Source organism: Desmodus rotundus, chromosome 12 (genome assembly GCF_022682495.2).
Source record: "Desmodus rotundus isolate HL8 chromosome 12, HLdesRot8A.1, whole genome shotgun sequence".
Taxonomy (NCBI): domain Eukaryota; kingdom Metazoa; phylum Chordata; class Mammalia; order Chiroptera; family Phyllostomidae; genus Desmodus; species Desmodus rotundus.
The window spans coordinates 53,255,771-53,281,771 of NC_071398.1; the positions used below are offsets into that span (position 1 = coordinate 53,255,771).

General features: G+C 46.3%; 1 protein-coding gene across 3 annotated transcripts; it reads left to right on the forward strand.

Moving 5' to 3' along the window:
- Positions 1–1,013: 1,013 nt before the first annotated feature.
- LOC112313941 (sodium-dependent phosphate transport protein 1-like) lies at positions 1,014–25,282 on the forward strand. Of its 3 annotated transcripts, none has more exons than XM_045203545.2 (13): positions 1,014–1,110; positions 2,684–2,768; positions 4,491–4,663; positions 9,732–9,965; positions 10,050–10,137; positions 10,468–10,554; positions 11,611–11,726; positions 11,821–11,982; positions 12,887–13,019; positions 13,103–13,250; positions 19,749–19,839; positions 21,317–21,453; positions 22,876–25,282. In XM_045203545.2, exons 2-12 carry the CDS (start codon positions 2,741–2,743, stop codon positions 21,449–21,451), a joined length of 1,395 nt encoding a protein of 464 aa, XP_045059480.2. In that variant the 5' UTR covers positions 1,014–1,110; positions 2,684–2,740; the 3' UTR covers positions 21,452–21,453; positions 22,876–25,282. The 3 variants fall into 3 exon arrangements, with proteins under 3 accessions (XP_045059480.2, XP_045059479.2, XP_045059478.2); XM_045203544.2 differs by having other exon boundaries at positions 1,110–1,184; XM_045203543.2 differs by lacking the exon at positions 1,014–1,110 and adding an exon at positions 1,521–1,612.
- The last annotated feature ends 719 nt before the right edge of the window (positions 25,283–26,001 follow it).

Sequence of the window (26,001 nt, forward strand, 5' to 3'; positions counted from 1 at the left end):
TACAGTGGTCGTCCTGGCAGTGGGCTGGAGGCTGGATGTCAGGTTGGCGCTATCGCAGAAGTGCGGGCCGAGAGGGAAGCTAGAGCCACATGGCAGGGGCTCTGGCCCTGAGAGAGCCACAGCCCTGGGGAGAAGTGGATGGAACAGTGTGTCCCAGCGAGACTGGATGGAGGATGTGAGACAGAAATTCGGGATAATTGTATCAACTGAGCTGGGAAAGAATTTGGATGGAGCATATCTGGGAGGGAAACTCAGTTGAGTTTTGTATCTGTTGAGTTTCATTTATTCATTAGTTGGTCAACTGATTTCTAGTGGAAGAAAAAATAATGCATCAGTGGCAGCTTCAGTTTGGCAAAATGCTGTTACTACTCTATTATGTCTTGACTTGCTTTTGATTTAAAACACAAGATATGGCTTCAACATAATTTTCCCATCCATCTATCTCAGTACCATTTATCAGTACCATCAATACCATTTATTATACAATTTAGTTTTCCTCCATTAATTGCCACAACATTGTTTACTAATGATTTGATTCTTTTGGATGTTTTTCTATTGTTCCTTGCATTTTGCTGCTTATTCTTTCTTCAATCCAAGGATGTCAACGACAAATTATCAACGCCACGTAATGCAAATATCTGTCAAGGCTTCCACTCCCTCCCAAATAAATTCGGTAGAATTTGTTTATATATTCAGCTGGCTTTTTATTATTTTTTTTACCAACTGTACTCATTTTCTATTCCTGCAAACATATTGCTGCAAACTGAATGGCCGGAATTGACACACTTAGATGACTAAGACGGCGCCCTGGTTTCTGCGGGCCAGAGTTCCCATGTGGTGCGGCGGGCTTAGCCGGTTCCTCTCCCCTGGGTCTCCCAGGGCAGCAATCGTCAGCGGTCCAGGCTGCGTTCTCATCAGGAGGTTGGACTAGAAGAGCCCAGTGTGTTATCTGGACCTTAGCTGGAGTGTTACATTGAGATTATTCAGACCACGACCAGCTGAGTGAGGAGACACGCGCCACCCACATGGGGTCAGCAGGGGGCTCCCTCAGCATTCAAGCTCCCACATGAACGTGAGAAAGTGAACACTCTGGGGTTGTTTTCGTTGAAGGTGAGGTCACTTTCACTTAGAGGAAATCAAGTCTCAAGAGGTATTACGGACACACCCCAGAAACGGGAGTGGGGGTAAGCTGGGGCAGCCCCCTGTCACCGGAGGGCAGGAAGGGAAGAAGGAAGCTCACAGAGCATTCACGGGGGCCTTTAGAAAGCAGCAGCGCTGCTGACACCCAGGGCCGTCCTCCACAGAAACCTCCTGGGAGCACTTCGGAGCAAGCAGGCTCCAGCTCCTCGCCAGGAAGAAAGTTGGGGTGCCTAACACGGGCACGAAATTACTGGCCGTGGGATGATTTTAAGACTCATACTCCTCCCCTGAAGATTCAAGGCAAAGGTGAAAGTGAAGTTAAAAATTAAATTTTAACTTTGACATCGTGAGGTCAAAGATTTGGTGAAGGATTTACAGGGCTAACATAGGCAGGCCGGAAATTCAACATTTTTTAAAGCTGAGAGGAAAGCGTTCATAGGGGAGGGAGGAATCACTTTCTGTCCTGCTTCAGGTTAGTCTTGCTCTCATATGCTACTCGTTGAATAAAATGGACTGTCCGCAACAATGGGCCTTCTCTGTTAGAGGTCTCATCGAAGGTGTTTAGCAATCTGGGGACATTTTGCTTAAAAAATCTGCTTTCGCAGGTTTTTCACCAGGGAAAGAAAAAAGTGTATTTTAGGGATGAGAGTGAGGTGGAGGGGTGTGCTGCGTTGGTGGCCTGTGGGGGGTGGGGAGGACAAGGACCAGCGTGTGTGTGCGTGTGTGCGTTGAAATAGCCAGCAGCCCCAGGACATTTTCCAATGAGTGACAATGGCAGCAAAAACTGCTCACTTAGAAACACTTTGTAAGTCCAATCTTAAGAATTGTATGTGTCTGTTCAGCATCTGGTCTCATATAAGCTAATGTGGTCATATCTCAAGGTGTCGACCAGTGAGTGCGTGGCCAGCGCAGGCTGGCGCGGAACCCCACGAAAGGACCGAGATGGCTTTAGCTTCGTTTGTTCAAGTCACTGCTTAGCTGAGCTCCCCCCTCACCCTACAGCAGCCACTCTGTCCAGGACAGGGGCAGGGTAGAGAGTGCGGTGACTCTCCTCATGAGGTGACATGAATAAGCAGATCTTGCAGCTCTATTAATACATAAGAAAAAAATGAATTTATTTTACCTTCATTCTCCCCGATGCTCTTCCTTTCTGTTGGCACATCCACATTCCAGACATTTACCCATATCCTTCTGCCTAAAACTCCTTCTGAGATTCCCTATTGGCCATGAAGTCCTCATTTTTGTTACTTAATAAAGTCTTTACTTCTCTTTCACTTCTGAGGGATATTCTCACTGGAAGTAGAATCGTGGGTCGGTGGGCTTGCTATTTATTGTCTACAGTTTTCAGGTTTTCTGTTTAATCAACAATGAAAATACCATAAAAGTCCAATGTCAAGGGCAGCACACAATGGAGCTGCAAGGGCCCTGGCGTGATGAGTGAGCAGCCTCCTTGGATGCACCGTTTAAATCAGAGAGGAGCCCGGGGAGGTCGGGGGCAGTCCCCGCTGAGGTCCTGCTGACGTGGCGTGTTTTGCTCCTGCAGGGGACAGAGGACAGACCTTTCAGCAAGAGGTGCAGAAGCCAGACCACCACTGAGCAAATGGATCACCAGGCCCCTTCCAGGAAAGGTAGTTCTCCTTGCCCCTCACATAGGTTTTCGCCTTCTTAAACACGACACAGGTTCCAGGCGAGGGGGTTTTCCTATGAAAACATGTAACAGGTCTCAGAAATGCTCAGGAGAGCGGCAAAGAAACCGGCCCTGCGTGGGTGTCCGTGAGAAAGCCTCACATAAAAAACTCCACGCACGCTGGCTGTCCACAATTCCGTCAGTGACTCCTGACCCCTGTCCGCTCATCAGTGGGCAGAGAACGTGGGAGCAGGTGTGCTAGTTCCGCCTCAAGGGCCCTGCGCTGGGCTGGGGCCGGGGCCAGGGCGAAGGGTTACTGCCTCCTCCGACATCCTCGGACATCCACACATCCACAGCCGCACGTTCACCAAACTTTTTTTCTAGAGCACCTCTTCCTCTTGAGCAGGGCAGGGGAGGCCAGTGAGGAGGTAGCACTATTGGCTTAGAGTCTGTCCCTGTGGAGACAGACAGACTCCCAGGAGGACAGGAGCTGGGCAATGGGCTGTAGGTCCTTTCCATTTCTATACAGGTCAGGGGGCTCTAACATTTGACATTCCTTCTTGTATCAATGGTGATACTTTTAGATTGTCCACTTCATCTATGTTCCAATTTCTATATGAACATTAAAACATATCGACCTATAAAGCTGACAAACATAAAAAATTGTAATGATGTGTGTCACTATCACCGATGTCTGCCCCTATGGTTCACATCTTCTAACTTTTAGGTTTTTCAGGTCTGTTCCTTTGTCAGCTTTCCAAGTCTCTGAGTGCGCTTCTCCTCTGATAAATACATTTAGGGTTGTGCATTTTGCTCTGTCCATGAGTTTGATGGGAAGTCTGTCCCTGAGTCCCAAGCACTTAGGAATTCCCCTCATGGGCTCCACTGTGGCTCAGGATGTACTGAGAAGTCATTTGGTTGGGATTCGTCCAGATTGTGGTTGAGTCTATCAGTGCCTCCCTCCTTTTTATTTCTGAGTAACATCCATTATATTAATATGCCACAGGAGGATCATTTACTCCAAACAGTCAGCTATTTTCGGTAGAGCTGCTGTCAACATTTCATCACAAGTCCTATGGCAAACATATGCTTTCATTTCTCTTGGTAAACTGCCATTTGTTGAGAAGACTTGACTTCCCTCCACCAAACTGCGCTAGTGTGTTTATTCAAAAGCGTTTTTGCTCATCTGTTTCTGGACCCCCCACTTTCTCCCGCCCATGACTGTGTTGGGCCTATACCAGCGCTGCACCGACTGCGCCAGCCTGCAACCCCCTCCAGCGCGTCCCATTCTGTAAACGCAGCTTTTGTCTGCCCTGTGCACGCACGAGTTTCCCTACCCAACTATACACGTTTGGAGGATAAAGCCATTTACTTGAGTGGAGGTCTTTGTTGTTATCAAGGGGACTGAGTTCCAAGAGTAACCAGGGTTTTTTTTAAATGGTCCCTTTAAAATATACATGAGCCGAAGTACTTGGAGGACTGCTTAATTTTCTGGGACTTTCTAGATGGGATTATATTTTAGGGGGTGTAGAGTTATTACATCAGTTACATGTCTTCCTATCATATCATAATTTCTCAAAGGCCGTTAAGTACAATAAGATTTCAAGATAATATCTAGAGTTCCCAATTTCTGAGCCACCCTTCCTAAAGTTAAAAAAGCATGATTTGCTTTGTTTTCACCTGAGCCACGTTGACCGCCAATGGCTTCCCTTGTGCTTCCCAGTTCCGAGCCTCTGCTCCGTGCGCTACGGCCTGGCCCTCCTCCTGCACTTCTGCAACGTGGCCATGTTATCCCAGCGCGTGTGTCTCAGCCTCACGATGGTCGCCATGGTGAACAGCTCAGCGCCGCACGGCGTGCCGAACGCCTCCACCGAGGAGCCTCTGGATAACATAAAGGTAGATTGAAAACGCTGTCCTCACCAGACGTTTTGAATCCCAGGCTGCTAAGTAATCTGCGGACAGGCGCTACTGCGCTTGTTGGACCGTAGTCCCCAGAGCAGAAGCCTAGACACGTGCGCCTCCAGGTCGGGGAAGGGCTCTGCTCTGAGAACTCGTCTGCGTGAGGAAGGATAAAAACCAAGCACTGGGGCCTCTTTAGAGTCCAGAAGTGTGGGCTAGAGAAAAAAGGAAAAGCATTTTAAACCACAAGTGGAAGTTAAGACACACCTGAACACAGTACATTTACACGTTTTATTGATTTTACTTCTGGAAGATACTGAGTAGTTGGTTACCTGTCAGGAGACATAGCGCAGGAAAAACACGGAAATGTTGGGAAAATATATATATTTTTACTCCACTCTTCCCACGTTCCTTTATGAATGCACAGGCAAATACGAAGATGCTTATTTCTATCCCTGTTTACATAAAGTAACACTTTACGTGCAGCGTACTGTGCATAGACTTTTTCATGCATTCGTCAGGACCAGGCTCGGGTTCAACACGCATGTAGGAAATCCCAGACGAGGAATTTGAAATAACTCTAATTAGTATGTGAAGGGTGCTAATGGAGAACATTGGCAATACAGAGTACCAGAGAGGGAATGTCAGCAGAGAGATGAAAAATGAAAGAAAGAACCAAAAAGACAGAGTAGAAATGAGGCCAAGGGTCACAAATGAACACCACCTTCACGGGCTCACAGGGAGTCGCAACGCAGCTGAGGAAAGGGCCAATGAGCTCGGATGTAGGTCAACAGGAGCTTCCCGAGCTGAACTAAAGAGAATGAAACAAAACTTAACAGAACACCCCAGAATGCACCTATTTCAACAGCTGTAAACCCACCCCCCCCCGTATGGTGACCCACAATCCGGAGGGAACTTAAACCTGGTGCTCCTCTCTGGGGTGTCACATTGGACACCCCAACTGAAGACAAGCCTCTGAGAGACAAGCCAGCAAAGCATCAAGCTTTGAAAGCCCACATGGCTCCTGTACCCGCATCCCATGCAGCTGCAGTGAAAGGAGGAGCCACCCTCAAAGGAAGGGCCTGTACTCTCCAGTGTAGCGCCCAGTCCAGAAGCAGCCATTTCAAAAGGGTGCACACTTGCTGTAAAAGATCATTTGCATACACTGAACCATCCCTGCAAGAAATGTTACAGGGACTTCTTTAGGCTGAAAAGAAATGGCCCTAGTTAGTAAAAGAAAGACATACACAAGTATAACTCTTACTGGTAAAGGTAAATATATGGCAAAATTCAGAATAAGGTAATGTTGTAAAGATGATGAATTAATTCCTTTTAAACCTAGTATGAGAGTTATGAGACAAAAGTAGTCAAAACAACCAACTACAATAATTTGTTGAGGGATACACAAGACAAAAAGATGTAAACTGTGCCCTGGCCAGGTGGCTCAGTTGGTTAAAGTGTAGTATTGCACATCAAAGGTTGTGGGTTCGATCCCTGGTCAGGGTGCATATGGGAGGCAACCTATCCATGTTTCTCTCTCTCTCCCTTCCTCTCTCTCTAAAAAATCAACAAAAACATACCCTCTGGTGAGCGTTAAAAGAAAAAAAAGATGTAAATTGTTACATGAAAAACATAAAACATGGGGGGGAACAGTAAAAATGGAGTGCCTTAGAATGCATTCAAACTTCAGTTATTATCAACTTAAAATACGTTATTATAAATATAAGTTGTTATGGGTAAGGCTTGTGGTCACCACAAACAACCACCTGCAGTAGATGCCCCAAAATGTAGAGATAGGAATCTAAGCATGCCACTAGAAAAAGATGATCAAATCACAAAGGAAGAGAGCAAGAGAAGAAGAAATAGGGTAACTGCCACACAGGCAGAAAACAAATAACAAAATGGCAATAAGTAAATACCTATCAATAATTACCTCAAATATAATGGATGAAATTCTCCAGTCAAAAGACAGGTAACAGCTGAATACTTTAAGAAATCAAACTCCATCTATAGGCAGCCTGCAAGAGGCTCACTTCAGATAGAAGGACGCACACAGACTGAAAAGTGAGGGAATGAAAAGATATTTCATGTAAATGGAAGCCTAAAGAAAGCAGAGGTGGTTATACTTATCCAGACAAAGTAGACTTTAAAACAGAGACTGTAATAGGAAACAAAGGCCATTACATAATGATAAAGGGATCAATCCAACAAGAGGATGTAAGTAAACTTTTTTGCACCCACCATAGGAGCACCTAAGTATGTAAAGCAAATATACAGAACCAAAGACAGTAACAGATAGTAACACAGTAACAGGGAAGGACTCAATACCCCTTTACGTCAATGGATAGATCATCCAGAGAATCCATACAGAACATTGGCCTTAAATGACACATTAGATCAAATGAACTTAACAGATATTTACAGAACATTTCACCCAAAGCAACAGACTACAGTCTTCTCAAAAGCACATGGACCATTCTCCAGGACCGAGCGTAGGTTAGACCACGACACAAATCTTAATGAATTTAAGAAAACTGAAATCGTGTCAAGCATCTTTTCCAAACATAATAGTATGAACCTAGAAATCAATTACGGGAAGGAAAATTCACACATCTGTATTTAACAGCATGCTGCTGAACAACTAATGGGCCAAAGAGAAATCAGAAGACAAATTATAAAATATTTCTTGAGACAAGTTAAAATGGAAATACAATATACCAAAACTTGTCAGATGCAGCAAAAGCAGGTGTTAAGAGGAAAGTTCTTAGAGATAAATGACTTTTTTATGAAACAAATAAAATAACCTCAAATGAACAAACTGACTTTGTACCTCAAGGAACTAGAAAAGAAAACCAGAGCAGAAAGGCAGTAGAAGAAAGAAAATAAGGAAGAGCACAGCAGAAGTAAATGAGACAGACACCAAAAAGGTAACAGAATAGACCAATGAAACCAAGAGCTGGTTCTTTGAAAAGATACACAAAATTGACAAACTCTTAGCTAGCAAAGGGATTGAATCAGTAATTGAAAACCTCCCAACAAACAAAAGTCAAGGACCCAATGGCTTCAGTGATGCATTCTACCAAACATGTAAAGAATTAATACAAACCATTCTCAAACTTTTCTGAAAAACGAAAAAGGAACAGTTTCAAACTCATTTTACAAGGACAGCGTTACCCTGATACCAAAACCAGACAAGGAACCACGAGAAAAGAAAATCACAGGCCAACATACCTGAGAGCAACAGATGTAAAAATCCTCAATAAAATATTAGCAAACTGAATTCAACAACACTTTAAAAGGATCATACACCATGATCAAGTGGATTTATTTCAGGGATGCAAGGATGGTTCAACACCCACAAATCAATCAATGGATATTCCACATCAACAAAAAGAAGGATAAAAAATCATATAATCATCTCAATAGAGAAAAATCATTTGACAAAATTTAACATCCACTTATAATAGAAACTGTCAAAGTGGGAGCAGAGGAAATGCACCACAGCATAAGAAAGGCCATTATCATTCCCACAGCTAACATAATGCTAAATGGCAAAAAGCTGAATGTTTTTCTTCTAAGATCAGGAACAAGACAAGGATGTCCACTCTCACAACTCCTATTCAACAGAGTATTGGGAATCCTAGCAAGAGCAATTAGGTAAGAAAAAGAAACCAAGGACGTCCAAATTGGAAAGGAAGAAGTAAAACTCTCACTATTTGCAGACGTCATGATACACATTAGAAGTAGAACACTCCAAAGACTCCATCAAAAAACTGTTAGAACTAATAAACAAATTCATTACAGTTGCAGAACACAAATCAACACATAAAAATCTGTTGCATTTCTATTCACTAACAATAAACTAGCAAAAAGAGAAATCAAGAAAACAATTCCATTTATAGTTGCATCAGAAAGAACAAAATCCAAAGGAATATATTTAACCAAGGAGAAACACATGTGTACTGAAAACTCTAAGACACTGATAAAAGAAATTGAAGAGGACACAAGTAAGTGGAAAGCTATTCCATATTCCTGGATTGAAAGAATTAATATTGTTGAAATGTTCATAGTACCCAAAGAAATCGACACCTTCCATGCAATCCCTATCTAAATTTCCACGGCACTTTACACAGTCGACCGAGCAAGCCTAAAATCTGGAACCACAAAAGACCTCAAATGGCCAAACCTTGACAAAAAGGGCTAAGCTGGAGGCATCACGCTTCCTGATTTCTAACAATATTACTAAGCTATTATAATCAAAACAGTGTGGTACTGGCATAAACACAGATACAAAGATCAACAGAACAAAACAGAGGGTCCAGAAATAAACCCACATATACGTGGACAATTAATTTATGACAAAGAAGCCAACAGTATACAATGATGACAGGACAGTCTCTCCAATAAATGGTGCTGGGACACCTGGACACCCATGTGCAAAAGAATGAAATCAGACCCTATCTTACACCACACACAGGAATAAAATCACAGACCAAAGATTTGACATAAGACCGAAAACATAAAACTTTTAGAAGACAAAGGCAGTCAGCTCATCGATATGGGTCTCAGCTGTGATTTTTTTATAGCTATCAACAATACCGCATACTGACAGTTGATAAGAGAGTAAATGTTTAATGTTCTTATCACACACAAAAAAATTTCTGTAGCCATGCGCAGTGTCAGATGTTAACTAGACTTACCGTGGTGATCGTTTCACAATATACACGGATATCAAACCATTATTCTGTAGGCCTGACCCTAATGCAATACTGCACATCAATTACGCCTGGGAGAAAAGGGGAGGAGACTAGTAGTACAGGTGTACGCTGGGACAGGTGCTGGGGGTCAGACAGTGCTTCTGACTCCGAGAACTTCACATCCCAGCTGAGGACACCAGTGACAACATGCAACTGCACACAGAAAGTCGTGTTCCTGGGGACTAAAGACGGTCCCACGAGGGACACTAGTGGGCCGAGGAGCCTCCTTTACACAGGTCAGCTGGAAGACCCGGCTCCCCACGGCCCGGAATATGCAGAGTGACAAGACATCTCCGCTTTTCTTTCAGAATCCCGTGTATAACTGGAGCCCCCAAACGCAGGGGATCATCTTGAGTGCCATCATGTACGGCATGCCCATTGCCCAAATCCCCATGGGTTACATGTCTGGGGTATACCCCATAAAGACAGTGATTGGCTCAGCGTTACTCCTCAGCTCCCTGTGCAACCTGTTCATTCCACTGGCCGCGGAAGGGGGAGAGTCCTTCGTCATCGCCTGCCGGGTTGTCCAGGGACTCAGCCAGGTAGGACGATCATGCGAAAACTGAACAGGCTTTCAACTCACAGAAAGCATCAGGGAGCAAAGGTTCTCACTGTTCTCCTCGCAGGGGACAGTGGTGGTGGCTCAGTACACAGTGTGGATGAAGTGGGCCCCTCCTTTGGAACGAAGCAGACTTACCTCTGCGAGCCTATCAGGTAATGACGTCAGATTTGCACCTCAGCATTATCTTGTGCGTAGGTCGCGATCTGCCCCAGAGCCCTGAGAAATGTGAACCCTGCGGCCCCAGGCTCTTTCCTTTAGGTGTGGGAACTGTCCAGAATGGAGGAGGGGCTTGCTTATCTCACACACCAGGAAAAAGAGAAGAGAGCACGTATTTTATTCTCTTCTGATCTGCATCCTACCGGACACACTCGTCACACAGGACAAACTCACTCTACCGGCAGCTGTTTGCTGCCGCCTGCGGCTGCCTCGTCTGCTGTCAGACGCCTGCCCTCATTCTGCCTGTTCTTTGTGCCTCCGATCAGGAAACATGCTGGGACCCTCCATCGCCCTGTTTGTGACCGGCTTCATCTCTCAGTCTCTGGGGTGGCCCATGATCTTCTATATATTTGGTGAGTCTCTTTCTGTGAGATCCCAGTCTTTATTCAGAATGTAAAAAACAAAAATTAAAAATAAAAACCACATATAATAACTCACATGAAGTTAACAATGTTTAAAATTATGAGTTTCATGCAGGAAAGAGTCAACGCTCATTGATTTCCTGCCACAAGCAAAGCACTGTGCTCAGAGCATCTGATTCGCTATTGAGTGGATGGCCACTGCCCCTAATGAGGGGCTGCAGGCTCTTGGCCTCAGCTCTCAGGGACTGGCTGGCTGCCCCTCACCATATGCAGTGCCCCCCCCACACCAGTGTCCCAGCGATCTCCAAGCCAGCACTCCTCCCCCACCGTCTATCCTCTCCACAGCGCCTGTCAGCGACACTCCAGATCTTATTTACTTGTTTCATTCTGTTTCTCGTCCATTAGGAAGTACACTCCAGAAGACAGGATGTTGGTGTGTTCTAGTCACTGCTGTGTCCCCAGCACCTAGAACCCTGCCTGCTACCCAACAGGCATTTGATCAATAAACTCATTTCTCGAAGACTGACTGATGAACACCACGTCCTCCCCGTCCTAATGGGGGATGCCCTAGGGTCAGCTCATTAATCAAAAACAACCAATACTTTGGAAAAGTCTTATAGGACTTGGACCATCCCTAGGCCTGGCCTGCATCTTAGGAGCATGGCTAAGGCCCAGCTCTCGAAGCTGGGTGATTGGCGAGACCTGTGTGGGCTCAGCTGTGTCCCCCCAACATGGAATGTTAGGAGTAGGTAGAGATGGGGGCCCTAGGAGCAGGGAGGCCTGATGGTCATGAGCAGAGGGGTACAGGGGAGAGGAGGTCAGGAGAGGCCAGAGGGCATCCCCTCCCTTCCCCATCTGTAAACATCTTTCTGTGGGGAGAGGCGGCTGTGGATACAGACGACTATCCAAAGTGCGAGGCCTGCTGCGAAAGTCCAGAAAAGAAAGAGGAAGTCCAGGTTCTCAACACGGATCATGAAAAATGCTGGTTTGGGCCCGAGACTCACTACAGAGAGAGCTATTCCAATTCTACCTGTCTTGCTTCAACAGGTGCTGGTGGCTGCGCCCTCGGCCTGCTCTGGTTTGTACTGTTTTACGATGACCCAGAAGAGCACCCGTGCATCAGCCTCAGGGAGAAGGAGTTCATCAGGTCCTCCGTTGTGCAGGTGAAACGCAGGTGTCCCATGCCCTGGGGTCTGGGACACAGGGCGCAGGTTCCGGCTCATGCTGACGTGTGAGTGAGTGACGGGTCCTTTCCAGGTCAGCTCAAGCGGAAAGTCTGTGCCCATCAAGGCCATGCTCAAGTCCCTGCCAGTCTGGGCCATTTCCCTCAGTTGTTTCGCTTTTTCCTGGACAAACACTCTCATGTTTACGTACATGCCAACCTTCCTCAGAGCCAAGCTTCACATTGACATGAGAGAGGTGAGTGTCCCTTCCGCTCTCCTCTGCACCTGACGGCCTGCTCATTTCTCCGTCTCTCGTGCTGTTTCTAGCTCTTGCCCGCCCCGCTGATGCACTTCACCTGGAGACCTACTGTTTCCAGCTCTACTCAGCCCTATTCCCACAGATTCGCCCCCTCCCACTCCTGTGTGATCACTCTTGTATATACTTCAGCCTTAACAGCATGGGTCCCTAGGTGGACTGGGACCCTTCCCTGAATGTCACCCTGCCCAGCTCACACCAGTCCTCCCCAGGGGGGAAGTCCTCCCCCCTGGTGCGAAGCCAGGCCTCAGGCCTGGCTGTGAAAGGACTGGCAGCCTCAATAATCGTCTGGCCTGGAGAGTCATGGAGGCCTAGAACCTTCCATTGTTTAATGTCATAGTAACCAGGAAGAAAGCTCTGGTAGAAATGGAGTGTGGTCTTGCATTTCAAGGCCTTCTGTGGTGACCCCGCAGCCACCCAGCCTGGGGCCAGCAGCACACTGAGGTCCCGCTCTCCATTTTATCTCCCATGAGACTGTGCAGTTGCTGCGAGGTGCGATGGGTGCTGGTCCCAGGGCTGCCCCAGCAGGTGGTTCCTGATGGTTCTCACCACCTGTCTCAGGTTCCCAGGGCCGGTGCGCCCCATCCTCTGCGCAGTCTTCCTCTGACACCCCACCCAGCATCGTCGGGTTCCACGGCCCCCAAAATAAAAAAACAGACATATGGTGACAATGGCTTCTGACCTCAGAACTGTCTTCTCCTTCTCTTGGGGAGTTGGGCCCCCGCAGAATCGTGGGGTGCCTGCCGGTGGCCTCCCGGCATGCAGCACACAGTTCAGATGCCGAGCTGCAGGGCAGCGTGGGCTGTGGCACACGCGCACGCTCACACCACCACTTCCTCCTCAGAACGGACTGCTGTCAGCCCTGCCCTACCTGCTGTGCTGGGTCCTCAGTAACCTGGCAGGGTACCTGGCAGACTTCTTCCTGGCCAGGAAGATTCTCAGCTTGATCACCATCCGGAAACTCTTTACCACTCTGGGTGAGTAACAGCCAAGACTAGTCGAGCCCTTTGGGGTCCCCCACCCTGCCCCAGGCTGCACCTGACCATCTGGATGCCCGCAGGACTCCTCCTGCCTGCCCTCTTCACGGTGTGCCTGCTCCACCCAAGTGCCAGCCCTCTCAGTCTCGTCACCTGCCTGACGCTCGGGAGTGCCACGACTGGCTTCTGCACGGCTGGCATGATAATCAATCCCATGGATATCGCTCCCAGGTAGGGTGTAACCATCTCGTTCTTTGTTGTATCCGAGCTCTCAAAGGCGTTGTAAGCTTTTGACGGTCTTGGAGCTCGTGGAGGCCAGCTTGCCAACATTCAACTCTGTGTCAGCGTTAGCCACTTCGTTCCTACAGGTACCACAGGCGGGTTTCTAGGTCACTGCACCTCACGACTACTCATCATTTGGGAGTATTTATTCCACAACTGAGGAAACTGACCTTCAGATGCTTCATTGTCAGCCTGAGAGCTCACCACTGATTTGGGATTTCATCCAGGATTTTAATCCAGATCTGTTTGGCAAAAACCTTTTGCTCTTTTAAGTTATGCCTTTTTTTTTTTTTTTTTTAGCTCTAATAAGGGTGACCAATGGAAGCAGCCTGCCACCTACCTGCACAGCTGCAGGGAGCACGGCCCACATTTGCTTTATGGGACTATCACGCCTTAGAGAACATAGACCCCACAGGAGCAGAATTCTCCCCAGTTTTGTAGGGCAGTGGCCCTGGGTAGAGAGGCAAAATCAACCAGGAATACCCTCTTTGTCCCAATGCTATAATCTCGCCCATCAGATCTACACCAAGTGGCGTCAGGGTAACAAGGCCAGGTATCTGTTTGATTTACTCAGTTCCAAGACCCTCCCAAAAAATGCCTGCAGGTGTTCTGATTACTTGGAATTGTATAAAGACGTAAAAGGATTACCTGACAGAGAACTCACACGCCAACTGAGTGATAGGCATTGTTAAACACAGGTACATTAAGAATGTAGACACAAATAGACAAAGGAAATTATTAGGAGCTACCATTTATAGAGTATTTTTTGTGGGCCTGTCACGCCCCGTGAAAGAGCAGGGAAATGAACTGACATGTTACCTGGCTAGTAACAAGCACAGGGCTCATCCCCAGATGTGCCTACCTGTGAAGCTGACTCGCTGTAGACCCAGCCTCCCTGGTGTCATCGGCCAGCGGGGCGGGACATGAACTGTCAGCCAGCGATGGCTCAGGTAACACAGGACCCGGCCGGGGTTGCATCGTTCCCAGGGCTCAGGTTCCATGACAGCCAGGCCACTGCAGACATGGCGGGAACACATGTGCACACACAGGTCTGGAAACAATTCCTAGTCTCTTAAACTAGTCCATCCACAGTCTCTAAGGCACGTGTGTGTTAGTTACATCACAACCATAGACATTTGTATTGGTTAAGCTACTTTTTACTAATGGGATGGAGACAAACTTATTTAAGCAAGAATGTGGCTAATCCTACACCTTCCTTGACTATTACAGAGGATTGCTATAGGGGTAAGTGTCTAAACAGACCACTCAGGGAACTGTGGCCTCGGTCAGAATGAAGAGGAAGACAGGGTATCATCTGTTTGAGCAGGAGAGAGGGGACAAGGGAGACACTCGGGGGGAGAGGAGGAGACAGCCAGTGTGGCTTAGTGAGGACACTGTTGGGGAAATGGACCAAGTGCGGGAAAGAAGGCCTGAGGGCAGAGCGCCTGCCACCTCCTGGGGTGGCAGGAACAGAAACGTACAGCATCTAAGAGGCTTTGTGATGCTGCTGGAAGCCACCATTCTCCCTCTCACAGTCTCGCAGGGAGGCCCCCAAAGAGATCTTAGTGACTGTTCATTGTTTTTGGCTCCGCCGGACCGAATGCGGTTCAGACAACAGAGCCTTCTTCAGGTTCTGCTGAACCGAGCCATGCCAAGACGTCACATGGGCAAACCTGACAGTCTACCTCAGTGGCTGGGCACACTTCCAGCCTGCTGGTCCTGTGGACAGCGAGCAGCTTCAGAGCCGACGGTCGTCCAGAAAATCGCCCTGCATGCGCATCCCCACATCGAACACCTGCTGTCCAGGGACAGGGTGTCCAGAAGTTGGGGGGTGGGAGTGAGCAGGAAAGCTCTCACCTTGTCTCTCTCAGGCCAGTGGTTTTCAGAGGAGCCAGTATGACCCGCGGGACCCTGGGCACGGGGGCAGGTGTCGGCCTCTCTAACTGGGGAAGGACAAAGCCCGTCTCTCCATGCAAACAGGTCACACCCTGTCCTGCAGCTGCAGCGGAGCAAAGACTCCTGATGTGGAGGGAGCACCTCGTCATTAAAGACGCCACAGTTACAGAACACACAACGGGATGGACGCGAAGAGTACCAGCCCTGGACTCTCCTAAGGAAACTGCTGCAAGCGGGGGTGAGAGCAGGGGGCACGGGTGCCACATGCAGAAGGCACACGCCACTCAAGGGTGACCACGTGGCTGACCGCTGCCTCCACAGCAGGAACGGGGACAGCCGGGAGCCAACCGCTCACACGCAACAACAAATAAGCCAACAAGTAAAGAAAACGCTGTTCACCTAGAGGTGTACATTCAACAGAAGTGTCTGTCAGAAGTCTCCCTTCCAGAATTAACGTAACATAAAAACATCTGCAGGCAAACCGAGAATTCATCCACAACCAACGTGCACGTGAAACGGTTACTGATGAGGAATCTTTCAGGCAGAAGTGCAATGGCCTTGGGGGAGGAACACAGGACTGGGGACAGCTAAACAAATGGAGCAGGAAAATTCAGACTACATCAAATGATTCCCCAATTCCCACAACAAATAACACCTGTTAGGGTGTACAATATACATAAGTGAAGGGTACAGCAATACGTAAAAGAGGAGAGGGTGTAACTGTATTCATCTAAATACATAAATGAACTTAGGTGTTCTAAGGTGCTCTCATTATGGGAATTTAAAAAATATTAATTATATGACACTAAGATAAATTAAAAATGTATGTGTCTCTCTTTAGGGTAAATACTCCAGGGTAAAGTATAAAGGGAATGATATTTTTTTTAATTAATGAAAAAGAAATCAAGAATGAATTTAAAAAGGAATATAGACTAGATCAAATAACTAGAATGATTATTTTAAGTCTAATATATCAGAAAAACATGAAATATAAAAAAGACTAATTCTTTCAAATGTTAAGTTACTCTCTACTGAAATGAAGGCAAAAACACAATGTAACAGAAGAAATGATAAGGAAAATAGGTCAGATACCACAGACTTTAATGACAATGTGCTGGGCCTAAAGGGGAGCTAATTTCAAATGACTGAAATCATTCAGAACATATTTATATGTTCTTCTGAAGTCTTAAAATCAATAACCACATTTGTTTCAAGTAACTAGGGAAAAAGCAGCAAGTTAAACCCAAAGAAAATAAGAAGAAAGAAATTATAAAGAATAAGACAAAAATGACAAGTAAAATCAACAATGCCAGAAGTTCGTTCTTTGAAAATTAATAAAATTGGACTTCCAGCCAAGATGGAGGCGTAGGTAGATACACTGTGCCTCCTCGCACAACCAAAAGAAGGACAACAACAATTTAAAAACCAAAAACAACCAGAAATGACAGGAAATCGAACTGTATGGAAGTCCGACAACCAGGGAGTGAAAGAAGAAACACTCACCCAGACCGGCAGGAGGGGTGGAGACGGGCAGCTGGGTGGAGAGGACTCACGGCAAGACGGCGGCGGCAGACAGGGTTGTCCACACTCGCGGGCGGATAAACCGGGAGGAACAACTGGGGAACGAGATGGACCCACAACCCAGGGCTCCAGCGCAGGGAAATAAAGCCTCAAACCGCTGAGTGAAAATACCCGTGGGGGTTGCAGTGGCAGGAGAAACTCCCAGCCTCACAGGAGAGTTCATTGGAGACACCCACAGGGTCCTAGAAAGTACACACACCCACCCACCGGGAATCAGCACCGGAAGGGCCCACTTTGCTTGTGCGTAGTGGGGGAAGTGACTGAAAACTAGCAGAAAACGGAACAAGCGCCATTGCTCCCTCTCAGACCCTCCCCCATGTACGGCACCCCAACGCAGTAACGTAGGTTGCCCCACCCTGGCGAATACCTAAAGCTCCACCCTTTACTACGTAACAGGTGCCCCGAGACAAAAAAAAAAAAAACAAAAAACAAAAAACTCCGAGTGAAAGAACAGATCAAAGCTCCAGAAAAAAATACAACTAGGCAACAAAGAGATAGCCAGCCTATCAGATGCACAGTTCAAAACACTGGTTATCAGGATGCTCACAGAATTGGTTGAATCTGGTCACAAATTAGATGAAAAAATGAAGGCTATGTTAAGTGAAATAGAGGAAAATGTGCATGGAACCAACAGTGATGGGAAGGAAACTGGGACTCAAAATCAGTGGTGTGGACCAGAAGGAAAAAAGAAACATTCAACCAGAACAGAATGAAGAGATAATAATTCAGAAAAAATCAGGAGAGCCTTAGGAACCTCCAGGATATCTTTAAACATTCCAACATCTGAATTATAGGGATACCAGAAGGTGAGGAGGAAGAGCAAGAAATTGAAAATTTATTTGAACAATGAAGGAGAACTTCCCTAACCTGGCAAAGGAAATAGACTTCCAGGAAGTCCAGGAAGCTCAGAGAGTCCCAAAGAAGTTGGACCCAAGGAGGAACACACCAAGGCACATCATAATTACATTACCCAAGATTAAAGATAAGGAGAGAATCTTAGAAGCAGCATTAGAAAAGGACACAGTTACCTGCAAAGGAGTTGCCATAAGACTGTCAGCTGATTTCTCCAAAGAGACCTTGCAGGCAAGAAGGGGCTGGCAAGAAGTATTCCAAGTCATGAAAGGCAAGGACCTACATCCAAGATTACTGTATCCAGCAGAGCTTTTGTTCAGAATGGAAGGGAAGATAAAGTGCTTCTCAGATAAGGTCAAGTTAAAGGAGTTCATCATCACAAAGCCCTTATTATATGAGATGTTAAAGGGACTTATCTAAGAAAAAGAAGATAAAAAATATGAACAGTAAAATGACAACGAACTCACAGTTATTAACAACCTAAGCTAAAACAAAAACAAAAGCAAACAACTAGAACAAGAACAGAATCACAGAAATGGAGATGACATGGAGGGTTATCAGCAGGGGAATGGGAGGGGGAAAGCGGGGAAAAGGTACAGAGAATAAGAAGCATAAATGGTACATAGAAAAGAGACAGGGGGGAGGTTAAGAATAGTACAGGAAATGTAGAAGCCAAAGAACTTACATGTATGACCCATGGATAAGAACTAAAGGGGGGGAATGCAGGTGAGAGAGGGGGTGCAGAGTAGAGGGGACTAAAGTGAGGAATGGGACAACTATAATAGCATAATCAATAAAATACATTAAAAATGAAAAAAAGAAAATTAATAAAATGAATGAAATGAAGATTTAACGAGAACAATGATCAATATCAGTAAAAAAGGGGCGGGGCATTATTGTTGTCCTGCCTGACAGGGCTGTCCAACCCATGGCCCGAGGGCCACATGTGGCCCAGGATGGCTATGCAGCCCAAACAAAACCATAAATTTCCTTAAAACCTTTATTTCTTGCTCATCAGTTTTCATTAGTGTTTGTGTATTTAATGTGTGGCCCAGGATAACTCTTCTTCCAGTGTGGCCCAGAGACACCAAAAGGTTGGACACCCCTGTTAGCAGATAATAAAGAAAATGACAGAATATTATGACAACTTTAGGCCCATAGATCTGTCCACGTAGATGAAATTGAAAAGTCCCTCAAAACACACACACACACACAGAATCATAAAATAAATCTGTCCCCCCTTTTATGGGGGAAGCAAGAAGGGTTTCCATAAGGTGTAAGTGGCCCTGTTCCTGCTCAGGGCTGCCGATTCCTAGCTATGTTCCTCTTCACACATGACATACTCTCCAGCTCCCCAGAGGGACAACTCACGTTTCCGCCCAGTGACACGCAGGCACCCTACGTCCAGACCTGACGCCTCTCTGAGGAGGGACCCACACGTGGACACACAGACCGGCCACGCCCTCGCACACCCCACCCAGGAAGGCAGAGTGGGAGTGGAGCCGACCCAACACACAGCACCCTCCCTGGCGTCCCTGTCCCTCTGTCCGGCAGGGAGGGCAGAGACCCACTGTCCCCAAGTGAGGCGATTTCTTGATTAGACCCTGATTCTGCTCCCAAAGGGCACATCCTGCAACTGCGTGGCTGGGGGCCCCGCCCCTGCTTTATCTGTCACTCTGCAGGGGCTCCTTGCCAAGGTTTCCGCCTGGCTTCTGGTCTCCCTGGGAGCCACCACGGGGGCCGTAGCTGTGGGACTAGGAGCAAATCAGCTGAACAGAGTCCTTCAATTCTGTAACTGCCCTGAAGCACTTCCCAAGAACCCCACTCCCCGCCTTCTGCATTTCTCAACTGTGTTTGCAGACTTCCCATTGCTAATGGCCTTCTCTCCAACACCGCCTCACGTTCTCAGTTCTCAGTGTCATTACATCACTTCCTGCTGAAGCCCCAGCCTCCCTGCCTCCACGGTGCAACCCCATTCTTGCCTGCAATTTTAATGGAATTTAACTAGAAATGGGAAATTCAGAAAACCAAGTTACCTCTTAAACCGCATTCTAAATCAAATGAGGTCTAAGGTTTAAAAGACTTTACATTGGTGTATTGTCATTCTTTTTTGTATAGATATTATGGATTTCTTAAAGGAGTTACAATTCTAATTGGAATGACAGGAGGCCTAATTTCTTCCACTCTGGCTGGTATAATCCTCAATCAGGTAAGGAGCACCCAGACGTGGGAGCCTGCCCATCCTGGGAGACCGATAGCTGCAGTTGTTAATGGACAACCAGAGGGTAAGACAGAACACCCGAAAACCACTCAGGGACCAGGGGTCGTCAGTCTATAATCCCTGAGGGTCTCGCCCTCACGCCACCAGCACCACGCAGCTCACACAGGAACTTGGTTTATTTGGAAGAAAAACCAAGAACAGGCACTTCTTCCGCCCACAACTTGGGCAGAGAAGAGAGTTCGAGCTTACCGTGGCCAGTCTCTCACCAAGAGGGGCTGGCCGGCGTCAGGGCCTATGTGCTGATGGTGCCAGAGAGGCAGCATGTCACCATGATGACCGAGGAGCAGCCACCCTAGAGGAGAGCCCAGGAGGCCAGAGCTGGTCCCCCTGAGCCCAGAGCCCGCCAGCCTGCCCTCCCTCTGAACTCACTCAGATCTGCTGGGCAGGCTCCCCAGCGTTGTCAGGAGAGCTCACACTTCTCCACCCAGGGAGCAAGCCTGTCTGTCCCACCTGGGCATCACAGGGACAGACACACTGAACAGAGGCCCCTCTGAACATCTGAAATAACCCAACTTTCACAAGGGCCCAAAGCCAACCTCCCTTGGTTCCAAACGCCATATGCTAAGGACCGAATGTCACGTAGTCCGCAGATGCCCGGGAGAAGCAAACAAAATGTTTTTAGAGAAACGCACCCTAAATTCATGCCCCACCATTTCCTCGTGCGTAAAAGTGTCAGTGAACAGGAATTAAATCAAAAATCACAAAACAGTCAAAGAAACAGCGTATCATGAGGGAACAAAAATATCACAGAATCAGACTCTCAGACACATGGGAAATATCCGCATAGGCTTAAAGAAGTAAAAGAGAGGACTGGAAATATAAATAAGAAGCATAAGATCTGACCCCCCCCCCAAAAAAAACCCCTGACAATTAAAATATAAAGCTGAAACTAAAAATTCAGATTAAATACAGCTGCAAAAGAGAATTGGTATAGTTTCTGCTTCCATTAATGAAGGAGTAGGTAATTGGGGCCAATTCTTTTAATACAGACCATTTAAAAGGCTGGAAAAATATAAAGGGAGGCTTCTCTGAAGCAGCAGAGAAGACAGTTTGAATGGGCTAGATCGGGGAGCCAGGAGCTGCCATGCACTGAAACGTCCCTGGGTAGTGCCTGCCCATGTCGTACATTTCTGGTCGAAAAAGCACAAGCCTTCATCAGCACGCATGTCATCATGTCATTTGCACACATGAAAAATTTTGTGAGCACGCTCACAGCTCCCAAAGCCAAGGGACGAACCATGATTACCTCTTTAGAGCGAACCCCTGACCTTTATCGCGCTTCCTGTGCGTTTTCCCTTTGTTACGAAACCTGCATTGAAGGCTGTTTTAATTTTAATGTTTTAAATGTTACCAACACAACGACAAGCCCAATCCTTTATAATCACCTTACACTCTCTTCCCGCAGGACCCGGACTCCTCCTGGTTTAAGATCTTCTTGCTGATGGCAGCTATCAACGTGACAAGCTTAATTTTCTACCTCGTGTTCACTAAGGCGGACATTCAGGACTGGGCTAAGGAACGGCAACACACTCGCTTCTGAAGGTGAGAAGCGACCAGATCACGGACAGACTCTGAAACCAGGCAGGAGTGTCGGGGTGGAGGATCTGCCCCGAGCCCACGGCGGTGTTGCTGGCTGAGTGGGGAGCAGCAGGGCGCAGGTTTCAGGGAGCAGGGGGACCATACGGAGTCTGAAAGTGTTTCACATCCTAATGGAAGTACACTGCTCCCGAGTACTTGGGAGATCCCGGGGCTCGCAACAGAAAAGGTGAGAAAGAGGAGAGTCTGCAAAGGAAGCAGGAGGGCCTTCAATGAGGTGGGAAGCCGCTGGAGGACGTGATGGCTCAGAGAAGTGAAAAGGGCAGGATGAAGACCCCTGGCAAATGCTCTCAAGGGGTCAGATTCTAGAAGGTGTGAGGATTTACTACCGGACTTGGCAAGAGGTGCCTTCAAGTCCAGGACTCCGACTGGAATGGCTTTCAAATGCAGGACCAACACAAAGGGTCTGTCCAAGTTCCAAAGGGCATCTGTTATTGTGCCTTTCTTGGTTCCCTGGACTTCATCAGGGGTAAGCGAGAGGGAAAATATCTCTTTGTGGAATTATTTCAGCCGACGCGTGAACAAGAACTGAGTGACGTAAATACCCCCCTTTTGCAAGCCCCAGTGAATTCAGGGACTGGGTGCTGGGCCTCAATGGCTGTTCACAGGGCAAAGACTGGAAAGTTATACAAACCATGAATTCAGGCAGAACGTTTCCTGAGCAACCTTAAGTTTCTCGATGAACCTATTAATATAGAAATACCTTTTTCCCCATTAAACACTAACCAGTTAGTCAATGTATTAAAAGAAATGATGTGATGCATGGTGGGAAAGAGATTTGAGAAAACATCATTAAAAAATAAATCAGCTCAGTATTGCCAGTACTGAGAATTTCCGTAACGGTGCACTGAACGATTCACCAAGATGCCTTCATAATCAAGGTCGCTGACCGGACATGACAAACGTCTGCATCCGGAATTAAACACGTCCTGGTCTTCATTAGTAACCTTTGTGCGAGTGGACAGAATAGAGCCAGCAGTTGAGAAATAGGGGAGTTTATACAAATACTTCCATATAGAAAGAACTGCAGTCGACCTTGTCAGCAAGCACAGAAGAGGCTTTCACACAATCACACCCTCCAGCTCCAAGCACTGAGTTGGGAGCAGCTATGGTGGCCCTCACGTTAATTCATTCAGATCCTCTAAATTGTATTTGTTTCTCTTTGACTTAGTCAATACTGAGTTATACTAAAAGTCCCTATTACTGTTATTTCTATGGATTTTTGCCTGTCTTCAGGCAGTTATCATGGAATATTCTGTCATATTACAATTTTAACATGGTTTTGACAAGTATATCTTATTTGGAAATTTAATTTTGACTTATAAGATGATCAGTCTTTTCCAGTTTATGATATTTCACTCTTGACAGGAGGGGCCCTGCACCTCACGCAATCCACCTGGAGACCGTCTGCTGGAAATGCCACCTGCACATGCATTCTTTGCAGCGTTACTGCAAAGGCACTTCCCCAGTGTCCCTCAAAAACTCCTGTACAGCCACACTTGACGGGACCGGCTCCAGGAGACAGGCTTCCCACTGAGACAGGACCCATCCACCTGCATGGCCCAGCACACCTGTCCCCAACCTCCTGCTCAGTGTGGCCGGGAAAGGAAGCTGCTGACATCTCGAAGTAGCCTGTATCCACCCACACATCCAGACCCAGCCACTGACCACCTCAAATACCGACCAGTCCCACGCACGAGCCTTCTACTCCATACCTGTCACAGTGATCTGGTTCCCGGACTTCTGGTCGTTCTGACAGCGCCACCCCACACTCATCATGCCCTTGCGTTTTAGAGCGCTTTTTTAAGTCACTAAGGATTGTCATTTAAAAACGTTATAAATTTATATGTATATATACTCATACTCTTACCCAGGCACGAAAGATAACTCAATTAAAATTTTACAGTCCCTTGCGAGTGCTGGAAATCGAACATGTTGCATGAGCTGCCCTAACCCTCGTACCAGCCAGGACTTTAGTGACTCACTGGCACGCCCTATTTCCAACTTTAGTTCTACATTCCTAACTGTACTCTCAGCAAGACTCAAAACCCCACGGTTAGCCGCTGCGCTCCTCTGGCCCCTCCCACCAACCCATGCCACTGTTCACACAAATTCACATCTTATGTCAAAGCCACCGTTGAAAACTAACAAGTCTTTCTGGTGCTAACTTTACTAATACAGATCCAGAATCACAGGGTTGTTCCAATTTTCATTTTGACCCGTGGCTTGAATGAGTCAGAATAAAAATTAGTTAATGACTGATTAACCAAAACATTCATGACCTTGCTTGTGCATCCCCAAATGTTGTCTTCGTCTATGAAGAGAAAAACGTCCCCAGGGCCCTTAAGTGCTCAAGACGGATCAGATGGCGACAGTGTTTCTCAGAAAGTCTAGTCACTCCTTTATACGTAATTCACAAGAAGCCCAACAACGGGTTAAGTTAGTTTTATTAAAACTTTTTTCCAGAATCCAAAGATCCATTTTAGATGTGACTCTCTTTGGCCAAGACCCTCCCAGCACCTACCTGGAAACCAAGGGGACGCCATGTGCTACTTCCATGGAAGCCTCTTCTCCCACCGCGGGAGGTGCATCTCACAAGCCCCCATGACAGCATGAGTCTACTGACTCCCTAAGTCGCTCTAGACCATTTATTAGCTTAACAATGTGTACGCAGAAACATTAAAAAGGAAGCCACTGAGCACCAATAAATCTCTACAAGAAAAACAGGATTATGTTAAGTGACCTTTTTTACGTTACCAACTCTGGGGCTACAGTAACCAGTAACTTGACATGTGGTGAACCAAACAACATACCGCAAACGTCTTCAACTGAGACTGAACACAATAAAACGACAAAAAAGCTATGAGGCAGTCTCACCCGCTTAACCCTAACCAGGTAGACAGCCCTGCGCCTGGTTGCCACGCCCCACACCGCACATGCGGGAAACCTACAGCATTTCAACTAAAACAAAACACCACGCTCAATCAACAAAACAAATTACGGCTGTGAGCTGGTAGTTAGCTTATATGGACACAAGTCTCCGCCCCGGCCCCTGATTGGTCTGCCTTTATGCAAATAAGGATGCCAAATCCTTAAAGTTTCATTGGTCTGAAAGGCCATCCTGATTGGTTGGAACAGAGCCATTCTCATTGGTCAGAACTGCACAGCTCTGATTGGAGAGGGAAAGCCTCCGCTCTATTGGTTGAAATAGGATTCCAGAAATTCCTTTATAAAAGCTGGTTTGGGCGGCGAAAACCATACGCAATTCAGCCAAGTCTTCTTGTTTCTGTGAGGAGGTAGAAATGGCTGCTAGGCTATTTTGTGGTTGGTTTGTTTGTTTTTTAGTTTGAAATTTGTCACCCGGCAAGACCCTTTTTTAGTTGGTTTTTACTTTTTCCAGGGATCACAGTAGGGGGGCTAGAATTTATTTAATTCTCCTTTCTGTTTACGTGGTTGCAGTTTCTATCTTTAAGTCTGCTTTTCAAACCCCAGGCTGCGTGACAGACAGCTTAGGAGCTGCCCACACAGAGAGCGTGATGGCTCAGAAAAAAAAGGCTTTCCCTGGCCTTGCATTCAGTTCGGTGTGCCACGAATATTGAGTAACATGGAGTAAATGGCCAGATGATGGGACCTTGAACTAGAAAAACTGCCTAAAGAATTTTGTCAGTACCTATAGAAAGACCAAATTAAAAAAAACAAAATTGGATACAAACAAGTATAACAGCTAGCCCTGGCTGGTGTGGCTCAGTGGCTCAGTGGAAGCCAAAGCCCACCTATCATTACCGATCCCCAAACCTTGCCCATACCTTTCCAAGTGCTTGTAGATAGTATAAAAGGTCAGGAGTTAGAAACAGGATTGTCCTATACATCTCCATATGCTAAAAGAAGTAGCATACATGTATGTTTTGGGTTTTAAAAACAGGTATAAAAAATGGATGTGTGTTTTTGTTCAAAAAGAAAGTTGTAGAAGCTTTGAGGAAATGAAATCTCTGGAAAGGAATTTATATATATATTTTAGGAATGACTAATAGTAAAATCAATTTAAATTAATGAGTTTTCAATATCAAAAGTAAGCTGGTACAAAATTAAAATCTGGCTTTCTCTTTCTTAAAAGGTCAAATTAAATCAAAGTTGGAACGGCAAGAAAAAAAGAATTTTACCTTGTGTGCTTAAGTTGGCTAAAATTAAATTGTTATATGCATTTTAAAATTAAGCTTTAATATCAGTAGTATACTTATTTAAAGCTGGAACTTAGTTTTTCATTACTGGAAGGACAAAGTTTTCTTGGACTATCGGTGTGCTCTTGATAGGAGATTATATATTTTTTTACCTTAAAGTAAGCTGCCCCAAAAAACACACCAAGAAGTCTACATTTTGCCAAGATAATTTCATGTGTTTACCCAATCTTTGGTTTTGCTCACAACTATATAATTTTGTGTATTTGCCTATGAAATCATTCTTTCTTTGGTTTCATATGTGAGTATTGTTTCACAA

Excerpts from the sequence above, each read along its gene's own strand:
- LOC112313941 (XM_045203545.2), top strand. The coding sequence starts at position 2,741 with ATGGATCACCAGGCCCCTTCCAGGAAAG. Across the intron at positions 2,769-4,490 it reads CCAGGCCCCTTCCAGGAAAG|TTCCGAGCCTCTGCTCCGTG; the intron begins GTAGTTCTCCTT and ends TGTGCTTCCCAG. Across the intron at positions 4,664-9,731 it reads AGCCTCTGGATAACATAAAG|AATCCCGTGTATAACTGGAG; the intron begins GTAGATTGAAAA and ends CTTTTCTTTCAG.